Here is a 12,436-nt window from a genome sequence, read left to right on the forward strand (position 1 = left end):
ATGTCATCACTTTTTTCCCATAGGACACACATGGAAAATGGTGAAGAGGAGATCTTAATGGCAGAAGATCATGGGCCTGATTTGATTAATTCTCAGGATTTTAGGAGGCAATGCAGCATCATCAGAAGCAGTTTAGCATATTCTCACTGCAAGGAGGAGGAGAGAGAACACCTGATAACCCATGAGAGTTTGGATTATTTGCCTTCGCACAGTGAAGTTTATAAGAAGTGGCTACAAGAGAAAACATACAGGTAAACTTACCTTAAATACTGTTAAATTACCTCTAAGTTATGGGTAATTTAGACAATCCAGGGACATGCCTGATAGCAGAAGGAATAAAGAAAACATTATTTATTGTTTCTGTATATAGGAAAATATTTTATTAGCATGTAGAAGGGGGCCAAGCAGCAAGCGACTGATGAAAAGCATTTTTTGAAAGTGCTTATGCCTTTGCTCTTGACAAATTATTAAATAGGAAAAAAAAATAACTACTCAATGTATACAGCTTAAAAGGAAGCGACTTTGCAGAGGTGTGGGGGAATGTTATCTTATTGAGACTTTTCTTGAAATTCACTGCCTCTTAGTGTAATCTGCAGGAAACGTAGTGTTTGAATCTCAGTAGAGGTGCTCTAGTCCGAGGTGATACTTTTCTAATCAGAAATTATTATTGGTGTACAATTATTATTGTAAGTATAAGTTTAGGAAAGACAGAAACTAGAGGTGAAGGTTTGCACATTTGTATGATAGGTGCTCAGTGCATTAGTTGCAGCAGAAGAAAACAGGAGTTACTTTGAAATGAGTTCTGAGTGCTCTCCTGAATGTTTATTACTGAGTCACATAACTGGATTTTGAGATGGCATCAAACAATCAGCATCTGCAAGCACATTGCACTGCTACTTATGTATTAAAAAACCAAAACCAAAAGCAAAACTAAAAAAAATCCAACCATGTTCCTTACCCAAATGGAAATGGCTTTCACCTGAAGGTAGAGTTTTGTTGAATATACACTTTTTAATAGTGGCAAAACTACCCACTTATTCATGCAGTCACGGTTAATAATCAAAATGCTCTAAAAATGCATGTTAGTGAGAGGAAGCATGGTAATTAGTCTTGTGCTATAGGCTGAGATGTAACTCTCTTTTCCTATTTCTAGAAAAGAGTGGGATCGCTGGCTGCTGATGGGGCTAATCGGAACAGCAGTTGGGATGCTTGCATTTTTGATTCATCAGATAATTGACTCTCTCATCAAATTGAAATGGGACCTGATGGAAAATTACCTGCAGGTGAGCAAGAGAAAGTCAGAGTGACCTCTTCTGTGTGTGTTTGTTAGAAAATCCACATTGTAAAGTTTTAACTGACTACAGGTGCTGCCTGTCTAGGTGGGTGTGGACATCGGCCTGCGGTGTTTTGTGTAGGCATGCTTTGGTGTCCTTTGCTACAACTTAGCCTGTAGTACAGTATAATATCTGATGGAGTTCTTGTCATAAGATTAATGAAGGCAGTCTAAAATATTGTGGCCTTCCTCTTCCTCCTTGTACATAAGGGGCATGTGCTTCTTCAGCTTTGTTGATGCCCAAGGGAAGGGATTAGGTTTCTCTTAAGGTACTTAGTGAATGTGTACCTGGTATCAGATATGTTATTTCTTTCTATGTCTGGGGCAGCTGTCTTTTGCTAATGCTGTGATAGATTATTGTGGAATGATTACTTTGTCCTTGATGGGTACCATCACCCCTGTAATAACTGGAATGGTGGTGGTAAAAATCACTGAATGGTTAAAATCAATGTTGTGGGCTTATCCATGCCCCCATGCTTGACCTCATGCACAGCCACTGATGCTTCAAGGGATACCTACTGCAGCATGGACTTATCCACAGCCACAGATGCTTCGAGGTGTACCTTCTCTAGCGTGGAATTATCCATGGGCCACAATCCCTTCTGAGGCACACCTGCTGTGGCACAGACATAACCATGGCCACAGATGCTTCGAGATGTACCTGCTCTGGCGTGGACTCATCCACAGGTCACAGTCCCTTTGACTCGAGTTCACACTGGAGTTCCAGCCTGTCCAGTACAGCAGCACAGGAACAGCAGCGACGCCCTGGCCGTCTGCCAGCCCAGGCGCGTCGCCATTGCTGTTATCAAAATGTTCCCCGGCACAGCAGAGTAAGACGATAAGTGGTACAGCAGTACAGCAAGCAGCGAAAGCAAAAAGCAGCCACTTATGAGCACCAGACTCTAATATACAGTAAGGCAAGCAAGCCCCATGGCAAGCACTGGAGCCTGCCATTTAATAGCTAAACAAACATAACAGCTATAAATTTGATCTAACACCTTCCAATAAAATCTGTCGTTATCTCAAGCCCTTTGAGCCCCATATCGGGTGCCAAGAAAGATTGTCACAGTTTAACCCCAGCCAGCAGCTAAGCCCCACACAGCCGCTTACTCGCTCCCGCTTCAGTGGGGTGGGGGAGAGAATCAGAAGAGTAAAAGTGAGAAAACACGTAGGCTGAGATAAAGACAGTTTAATAGTAAAGCAAAAGCTGCACACACAAGCAAAGCAAAGCAAGGAATTCATTCACCAGTTCCCATCAGCAGGTGGGTGTTCAGCCATCTCCAGGAAAGCAGGGCTCCATCACGCATAACGGTGACTTGGGAAGACAAACGCCATCACTCTGAACATCCTCCCCTTCCTCCTTCTTCCCGCAGCTTTGTATGCTGAGCATGATGTCTTATGGTCTGGAAAACCCCTTTGGTCAGTTGGGGTAGGCTGTCCCGGCTGTGTCCCCTCCCAACCCCTTGTGCCCCCCCAGCCTCCTCGCTGGTGGGGTGGGGTGAGAAGCAGAAAAGGCCTTGACGCTGTGTCAGCACTGCTCAGCAGGAACGAAAACGTCCCTGAACTATCAGTCAACACCGTTTTCAGCACAAATCCAAAACACAGCCCCATAGTAGCTACTGTGAAGAAAATTAACTATATCCCAGCCAAAACCAGCACAAAATGTTAAGGCATCTCTGACCCTGACTGCTTGTTTTTCTCACCTGTAGAGAGAAGGTGGCAAAATTTTCACCTGTTTTGTGATATCTGTGGTAGATAGCATGAATACCGAAGAGCTTCTTGTGAGAAAGAGGCTTTGAGCTTTTCTACCAGCTGAATCCTGACCAGGGAGGGCCAGGCATCCTCTCAGCCGGTGCTGGGGGGAGCCTGTATAACCGTGGAGCATGGCGTGCAGCCAGCAGATGCAGCAATTTGTGCAGAAGGGGGCCAGGGTCTGGGCTGACAGTGCTTTTGTGCGCAGCAATGGTGGCAAGGAGCTGCTGGAGATGGTCCCCAGCACCCAGGGGAGAAATTACCCTGGCTCAGCAGAGGCCGCAACCCAGAGCTAGCTCCTGAGGGAGGGTGCAGCTCTGCAGGTCTGGGGCTGCGGGCAGTGCCTGTGGCCTCTCAGGCTGGAGCATGGCAGATGAGCTCCTTGTCTGCACAGATACGGTGGGATAGCGGATACTGCTGGAGTGCTGCGTTGGCTGGGTACAGGCTCTTTAGGAAGGACAGACTGGGATGGTTAGGAAGGGCAGTTGCTCTTTTTTGTGAGAAAGCAGTGGGAATGGATGAAGCTCTGCCTTGGGACAGATGAGAGTCAGCTGAGAGCTTGTGGGTCAGGGTTAGAGGGCACACCGACATGTGTGATGTTGTAGGTGTCTGCTATAGAGCACCAGCTCATGAAGAATTAGACAAATTTGTCTTCAGACAATTGGAAGAAGTCTCATGGTCACTGGCCCAGATCCTCATGGGGGTCTTTAGCCAACCAGCCCAGTATCTGCTGGAAGGACAACATAGCTGGGCACAAGCAATCCATGAGGTTTCTGGAGTGCATTGATAACAACTTCCTGATAGATGATCAAGAAGCCAATGAGGGGACCTGCTCAGCTGGACCTCATACTTACAGACAAGGAAAGACTGGTCAGGGATGTAAAGGTTGGGGGCAGCAGTGACCATGAGATGGTGGTGTGCAGGATCCTGAGATGAGAGGGGAAAAAGCAGGGTCGCAATTCTGGACTTCAGGAGAGCACTTTGGTCTGTTCAGGGATCTTCTTGGAAGAATTCCAAAGGAGACCATCCTGGAGAGAATAGGAGTCCAAGAGGGCTGGTTGGTTTTCAGGTTTATCTCCTCCATGTGAAGAACAGTCCATTCCAATGAACAGGAAATCGAGCAGAAAGTGGCAGGAAGCTCCTCACAAAACTCAAACATAAAAAGGAAGCATACAAGAGATGGAAGCAAGGACAGATGACCCAGGGGGAATACAGAGACACTGTCTGAGTGTGCAGGAATGGGGTTAGGAAAGCCAAAGTGAACCTGGAGTTGAATCTAATAAGGCAACAAGAAAGGAAGGAGATGTGTACAGGTATATCAGCAGGAAAAGGAAGACTAGGAAAAACATGGGCTTGTTGAACTGGGTAGGGGACCTGGTGACAAAGGACTTGGAAAAGGCCAAGGTACTCAATGCTTTCTCTCAGGGAGGTGGCTGATGTCATTGTGAGGCCACTCTCAATTATCTTTGAAAGTTCAAGACGATCAAGGAGAGGCTCCTGAGGACTGGAGGAAGCCAGTGTCACTCCTATTTTCAAGAAGGACAAGAAGAAGGATTCAGGGAACTACAGGCCAGTCAACCTCATCTTGACCCTGGGAAGGTGATAGAACCAATAATCCTGGAAACCATTTCTAACCATATGAAGGACAAGAAGGTGATTGGGTGTAGTCAGCAGGGATTTACAGTGGGTAACAACCTTCTACAACGAGATGACTGGAGCAGTGGATGTTGTTTATCCTGACTTTAGAAAGGCTTTCATTGCTGTCTCCCATGACATCCTCATAGACGAACTGATGGTGTATGGGTTAGATTAGTGGACAGTGAGATGGATTTAACTGGCAGAACTGCTGGGCTCAGAGCATTATGATCAGTGGCACAAAGTCTAGGTGCAGGTTGGTCACCATGGGTGTACCCTCAGGGCCAATACTGGGGCCAAACACTGTTGGATATTTTTGCTAATGACCTGGATGATGGGACAGAGTGCACCCTCAGCAAACTGGCAGACAAAAGCAAAACTGGAAGGAAGCAGTGCTTGATAGACCAGATGGCTGTGGTGCCAACAGCTTCCTGGGCTGCATTAGGAGGACTGTTGCCAGCTGTCATGGTTTAACCCCAACCAGCAACTAAGCACCATGCAGCTGCTCTATCGGTCTCCCTCCCCAGCTGAACAGGGGAGAGAAAATATAACAAAAGGCTCGTGGGTTGAGATAAGGAGAGGGAGAGATCACTCACCAATTACCCTCACGGGCAGAACAGACTCGACTTAGGGAAAATTAACTCAATTTATTGCCAATCAAACCAGAGTAGGGTAATGAGAAATAAAACCAAATCTTACACTTTTCCCCCCACCCCTCCCTTCTTCCTGGGCCCAACTCCACTCCCAATTTTCTCTACCTCTCCCTGCCAGCAGCATGGGGATGAGGACTGGGGGTTGTGGTCAGTTCATCACATGTTGTCTTTGCCGCTCCTTCCTCCTCAGGGGGAGAACTCCTTACTCATCCCCTGCTCCAGCGTGTGGTCCCTCCCATGGGAGACATTTCTTCATGAACTTCTCCAACATGGGTCCTTCCCATGGGCTGCAGTCCTTCAGGCACACACTGCTCCAGCGTGGGTCCCCTGCAGGGTCACAAGTCCTGCCAGAAGACTTGCTCCAGCGTGGGCTCCTCTCTCCACAGATCCGCAGGTCCTGCCAGGAGCCTGCTCCAGCACAGGCTTCCCATGGGGTCACAGCCTTCTTGGGGCATCCCCCTGCTCTGGTGTGGGGTCCTCCCCGGGCTGCAGGTGGAGATCTGCTCCACCGTGGACCTCCCTGGGCTGCAGGGGGACAGCCTGCCTCACCAGGGTCTTCCCCACGGGCTGCAGGGGAATCTCGGCTCTGGTACCTGGAGCACCTCCTCCCCCTCCTTCACTGACCTTGGTGTCTGCAGGGCTGTTTCTCTCACATGTTCTCCTCTCTCTGGCTGCAGTTGCTGTGCTGCAGCAGCTCCCCCGCCCCCCCCCCCCCCCCCCCCCTTTAAATCTGTTATCTCAGAGGTGCTACCACCATCGCTGATGGCCTTGGCCTTGGCCAGCGGTACGTCTGTCTTAGAGCCGGCTGGCATTGGTTCTTTCAGACATAGGGAAAGCTTCTAGCAGCTTTTCCCAGAAGCCACTCCTGTCACACCCCACTACCAAAATCATGCCACGCAAACCCAATACACCAGCAGGTCAAGGGAGGTGATCCTTCCCTTCTGTTCAGCACGGGTGGGGGCCACATCTGGAGTACTGTGTCCAGTTCTGGGCTCTCCAGTACAAGGGAGACATGGATGTGTCCTCTACTATTCTATGAAATCAAGATAATGAAATAATCCTGCTAGCTGCTGAAGGACAGATCTCAATCACTTCACAGAAATGCAAGGGAAGACTTATTCTGTGGAACAGATGGAGGCTGAATATATCAGAGGGAATGTCCAAGAAACGAACAAGTTTAGGTTTTCCGTGAGGAAAGCATATATAATTCCCTTGCAATATAATTTGCCTGGCGTTTCTTATATACAAACTATGCGTAAGTTTATAAAATATATAAACAGTGGATGAATACACATGCATACATGTATATATGCATTTGTATGTATATACACACGTGTGTATATATACACACTAAAGTATAAATAAAGAATATATAGAAAGAAACCACAGTTTGACTCCAGGGCATCATAACAACTGTTACACGCACTGTTGGTCCTGTTATATTATAAAATTTGTCCTATTGTATTGAACTAATACAGAGGGACAGGAGGCAAGCTCTCACAGGCTCTGACATCAGTACACACGTGTAATTCCTGCCCTGGAAGACCTTCCCATCTATATATCTCCTTCAGCTGCAGATGAGCAATACTCATTTTCGTGCACTTTGCTTTGCTGTTTGGCTGCGCTGCACGAAGTGCTTATAAAAGCCTTGATGGGACATGCTGCCGGCAAGGGTGCAATGGCCGGCTGTAATGCTGTGACCTCAGAAATGCAAGGGATGTGTTTGACCTGCGCACACAATGAATCACAGCTGAGCACTGTGGAAGTCAGCAAAGTGTGTGGGAACTGAGGAGTTCTGGAGACAGCATGGCTGCGGTCAGCCCAAGCACAAACAAACAAACTGAAAACCCAGTGAGACTGAAATGTGTTTTTTAAATGTGAGAAGGCCTAGTATGAGAGATGTCCTTTTGGTTAAAATAAAGCAAGAAATAGCTTGCTCACATATATTCTGTCTACTTATAATAGCTGCAAATTCATAAAGGTAATTACCGATATAAGACTTTGAAGCCTCCATCCAAGCAAAATGTCTCCTGAAGACACCACGTAGTATTTTCTTGTGCATGTTCTTAAGGTCCTTTAACTCTGCTTTAGACCTGAAAAGGGCCTTGATGAGTAACAATGTATCCTTTATAGTGTTTTTGAGAGATGGGCAAGAAGTCCTGGAAAAAACCCCATGAATCTGAAAGTCATCATTCACCTTACTGCTACTCACTCCTGTCCTTCTAAGGAGCCTGCACTGCTTCTTTTGGTTTTTCCCTATGGTCCACCTTCTACCTGCAGTAATCTGTGGGACAGAAGTTCATTGAAAAGCAGGATCTGGTCTATGGGTGCCGATGTAGTAATCTATTTGTCAACCGGACAGGATGGGAACATCCACATGACGTGGCTGTGTGCGCTTGGGTCTGGGCTGGCCATGGTGGTTCTCTCTTCAGGCTCAGTGCTGGTAAGTGTTGCGTCCCCTACGTAACAAGCCTATAATGCTGTGATAAACTGGATCTTTTGCTCTTCCAAATACTGGTTAATTCAGTATTTTATTTAACCCCCCCCCCCCTCTGTTATACAACCCAATTGGAGAGGTCTTTCTTGGCATTCAGCCTAAAGCTGGATTCCACTGCCCATAACTTGTATAAAAGTGTCTGGGGTGAAATCAGTGGTGGTGGCGATGCAATTTACACTTAGCATGTGGTGTTTATAAAATAAATACAAGTGGCAGCTGGCGTAACTTGTGAAAACTCAGTGTTTGGAAGGGGCCTAAGCCAAAGACCACCACTCCATATAAAAGTTACTGTTGGTTTTAGATTGATCTTTTAGCTGTGCTATGTGGGTATTGCTTGTAGCCCAGATCAGTACTTTTACAAGGCAGCAAGGCTAAAACATTGACCCTTTCTGTCATTTACTGTCCTGCTGTGTTCAATTTAATTATAGACAGGCAATTAACAGCATATGTGAGAGAAAAAGTGAATGTTTTACTGAACTTACCCCAAAATCCAGCAACAGTAGGAAAAGAGAGTTTGCTGTTATATGTGTAATAACTGACCAGTTTTAAGCTATCTGAAGCCTGAACTGATCGGACAAATCATACAGGTTCACACGTACACCCTGCCCTGCAGACTGCCTGTGCAAAGACAAGAGGCTGGTTGGCTTCAGGCATCAGAGGGGATGGCAGGCAGCTGGGGCAGGGGCCCTCGTCAGTCATTTTCTTCTCTCATTACTCTCAGTACACATACAGCAACACTTTGGGAGCTTGAATTTTTGTGTGTAGCTGGAAGTTATATGTGTATCTATGTTATCTGTCAATTCTGGGAAAGTTTGTTTCTGAACAGAGCAAGGTGAGGGCTGGACTTAAAATCCATGTCCACAGATGCAATCTAACACATCAACATGCTTGTTGACTGTCTCTTTTCTTTTTTTTTCCTTTGCAGTTCTTTTGCCCAGCGGGTTCACCATCTGGCTTGCCAGAAATCATTGGGTATTTGAATGGCACTTCTATTCAACATCTTTTCAATATCAAGACCTTTTTAGGGACATTTGCCTCATGCGTGCTGGCTGTGGCCTCTGGGCTCTTCTGTGGGTCAGAAGGTCCCATGATCCATTTGGGGTAAGAAATAGCAGACAAAAGTTCAAGCTATCAGGCTGAGGGTATGGGTTTGCAATGTCTGTCTTGGTGGCAGTGCTGGCTTAGAAAATACCTTGCCTTGGGAGCTCTTTTCACCTGTTCTGTCCCCTCCGTTGCATTAGCACGACTATTCGTGCCATGCAGTGAAGAAAAACATTTTTTCGCTGCATGTTTTAAATACTGGCTTAGTTCCCTACTATGATTCCCTGTGAGGCTTGGCAAGCAGTTGTCTGGACAACGGTAGCCAGTTTTGTTTCTGAAAAGCAACCAGTCCCACAGCTATGGCCTGCTGGCTGTTTTGCATCCCTTATAACTGCTTTCATCTATGCAAAGCCTGTATGCAAATAAAGCCAGTCTCAAGCGGCTGTGCGCAAAAGGGGCAACAATTTTACAGCTACCTGCAGAAGTGCTGTAAGTGGCTGTGCAAGGTGCACAGTGATGGACAACCAGTCCCTTGGGGTCCATGTTTCCAGCTTACAAACATGGCAGCTGCCAGTGCCAGATATGGGTGACCACAGAAACCAGGCGCTGCTTTGCAAGCTCTGCAGATGGCAGATTGCAAGTCAGGTTGGAGCTGCTTCTTGTTCATGCAGTAGCATAATACTACGTTTCTAGGTAGGGAAAAGTAGACTTCATAGTCTTCTTGAAGGAAAATGTTTTTATCCCCCCTTGCTATATACAAAGAAAGAGAATCCCCACCACCCTATTGCGGTCTGGGACCTTGTGAGAAGGGGAGAGGAGGGTTGCCCAGTGCCGCTCAGTAGGTCAGAGCAGTTCTTAAACTTTACTGTGCTGCGATACAGCCAAACTTAGTAACTGTGGGCCAGATTTTGGGCTCTGCCGTTTTGGTAAGTGACATGATTTCCTTTATTCACCATTTAGAGGAGAATCCTGCTGTACTTTATTACCATTATTAAACAGTATCTTGAGTAGAGATGGTAAAATTGGTCTCTGCTAATATGATGTAGATCATTTGTTGGCTGGTTTACTGTTTTATTTTTGATCCTTTTTGGTTTTGGAAAGTATTCATCCTTGAGGTTTGTTGTCTTCTTCTTCACCACCCTGACCAAACCTATCCTCCTCCCCAGCACCCTCTCACATTTTCGGTTACTCTGTGGGTTTATATTTATTTATTTACTTGCACAGAGGTGCACTACCCTAGGGGATGACTCAGATGTTCAAAAATAGGAGCACATGGTTAGTCAGAGGCAGCCACAAACCTTCCAGACAATGATTACCAAGGTTTAGCTCTCCCTTTAGGTTTCTTTTGTTTTCATTGCTTTCAGACATTTGTCTCCAGGAGCTCACAGACTGCAGCTGTGATTTTTTTTTTTTTTTTTTCCTTTGTGCTGGGTTGGTAACAGTGATGTATGAGCCAAAGAATTAAATCATATTTCCATGAAGAAAGTCAGCACAGTATTAACGGGATGCCTTTTCAAAACATAGGAATTAAGAGCTAGTTTAATTTAATTTAGCTGGAACCCTCCACCATTTTTATTAAACATAAACATGCGTAAGTTGCTAAAAGCCTCTGAGAGATTCGTTAAGGCTTCTAATTTAAGTCTTGTAGAAAAGTCTTCCAAGATTATACAATGAATAGATTTTTCATTTCACTAAGGGTTTGGATTTTTTTTCCCTGCATTTAAATGTAGTTTGAAGTGCTGCCTGGGAACACACTGTAATAATTTAAATTATGACACATCTTCTGTTACAAGTGGGGCTGTTCTGGCTCCCATGGTCATTAACCTGGGAACAGATGACTGAAATGATGGGCTATAGTCTGACGTGTCACCACATTTGGGCAGACATTAAAATGCAGTTCTTCAAAAGGCATTTCATGGTCTATCATCATAACACTCCTTGCAAAAGAGACATTTAAGTCTCTGAGTCAAGAATCTGAAAGTCTTTAGTAGCCTCTTTGCTTTATGTCAATGGAACTTTACATATTTAAAAGACATGTTCAACATTTTCCATGTTTAAATCTGTTGAAACCAATCTAGATTTGCTGCTGCATGCCAACTAAGGCTCTGTCCTCCCCCGCCTTTAACCATGGCTGATTTATGAATAATTTACCAAAGAGTGCTCTCAATTACACAATATCACTTTTAGTGCCCTCCTGGGTTGTGGCCTGAGCCAGCTGCAGTTGGATACCCTCGGCGTCCACCTCCCGATCTTCACCAGGTTTCGGAATTCAGCTGATAAGTAAGTGATGGGCAGAGCTGTGGGGCTCGGGGGTGGGGGGAGCACCCCACAACCTGCCCTTGGTGCCCCGTGGGTGTCTGGCAAGTCATCAGTGAGCCCATTGCATCTGGAAGGGAAATAGAGATGCTGCTCCAGCAGTCTGTCAGCCTTCCTGCTGTTTGTCACTTTGGAATGGGGCAAAAGCCACCCACTCTAATTAAAAGAAAGTTAATTAAACAACTTTAAAGTTCTTTAAAAGAAAGTTCACAAGTTGTTTTATTGAATGCTAATGAAGTAATACAACAATACTGAAGACCTTTTCCCATTGCCTTCTGGGTTGTATAAGGAGGGAGAAAAATGCAGGATTTTTACACGTGGACTTTATCCTCAAATTAACGATGCTGGCCCAGGAAAAAAGAGGTGATGGGGATTGCTCAATGTGCACAGGGGGGCCTTGCTTTATTTTTCTAGTTTTGAAAAAGTAAATTGTTTGTGACACTTTTTTAAATCTGGCTCTTCTCTACTCATGCATGTTTGTGAGATAACTCTGGTAAGCTCCCTCTTGTGAACAGTTCTACTGAAATTAATGAGATTAGTTTCCAGAAAAAGAAATTGCAAACCAGTTTATGTCTTCTGGATGGTATTTATTTTCCTATTGACATACAAAACCCTACACGATACTGTTTTTTTTCTAAATCAAGGAAAAAAAGAGAAACTTGTGTTGATTTCTTAAAGAAATACAAAAGATTCAAATGAACAGCCACTGTGAACTATCTGTAGCTTAAAGAAAATCAAAAAGGACCAAAGGGAAGATGCAGGATCTCCTTTGCCTTTAGCCTTTTAAGATCAGTCATTTAAATACATCTGACACATGCTGGTTAAACATAATGTTAGTCATGGAAGAAATCAGCAATTGCGGTAAGAGAAACAGTGAGAACTTTTGTTTTCTCTGCAGGATCGGTTATAGTATAATTAGGAAGAAGCATTAGCTTGCAGTCAGGAACCATCCTGGGAGAGACAGGTTGTGTGGAAGTCCCCATCACATAGAGGGGTGTTGGTGAGCAGCGGAGACAAATTTCAGTTTAAGCAAGACCTTGCTTCTTTACAAAGACCGGGATGAAAGACTCCCACTCCCCTGGTATCTTTTGGAGTTAGGTAGGCTCAAGAGATGTACCCTCTCCCAAGTACTGTCACAGGCAGAGCAGTAACTCAGCAAGTGTTAGGATGTTGAAGGATCTTAAGGCATCCCTCCATTGGGCAGCTGTA

General features: G+C 45.3%; 1 protein-coding gene across 1 annotated transcript in view; it reads left to right on the forward strand.

Moving 5' to 3' along the window:
• Window positions 1-12,436, forward strand: part of LOC126048203 (chloride channel protein C-like) — an 81,856-nt gene continuing 69,420 nt past the window's right edge. The window contains exons 1-5 of the mRNA XM_049822865.1: window positions 1-251; window positions 1,154-1,283; window positions 7,736-7,816; window positions 8,796-8,971; window positions 11,099-11,191. Of these exons, the coding sequence (XP_049678822.1) occupies window positions 1-251; window positions 1,154-1,283; window positions 7,736-7,816; window positions 8,796-8,971; window positions 11,099-11,191 (731 nt within the window). The remainder of the gene's footprint in view (window positions 252-1,153; window positions 1,284-7,735; window positions 7,817-8,795; window positions 8,972-11,098; window positions 11,192-12,436) is intronic.

This window comes from Accipiter gentilis, chromosome 2 (genome assembly GCF_929443795.1).
Source record: "Accipiter gentilis chromosome 2, bAccGen1.1, whole genome shotgun sequence".
NCBI classification, from domain to species: Eukaryota; Metazoa; Chordata; class Aves; order Accipitriformes; family Accipitridae; genus Astur; species Astur gentilis.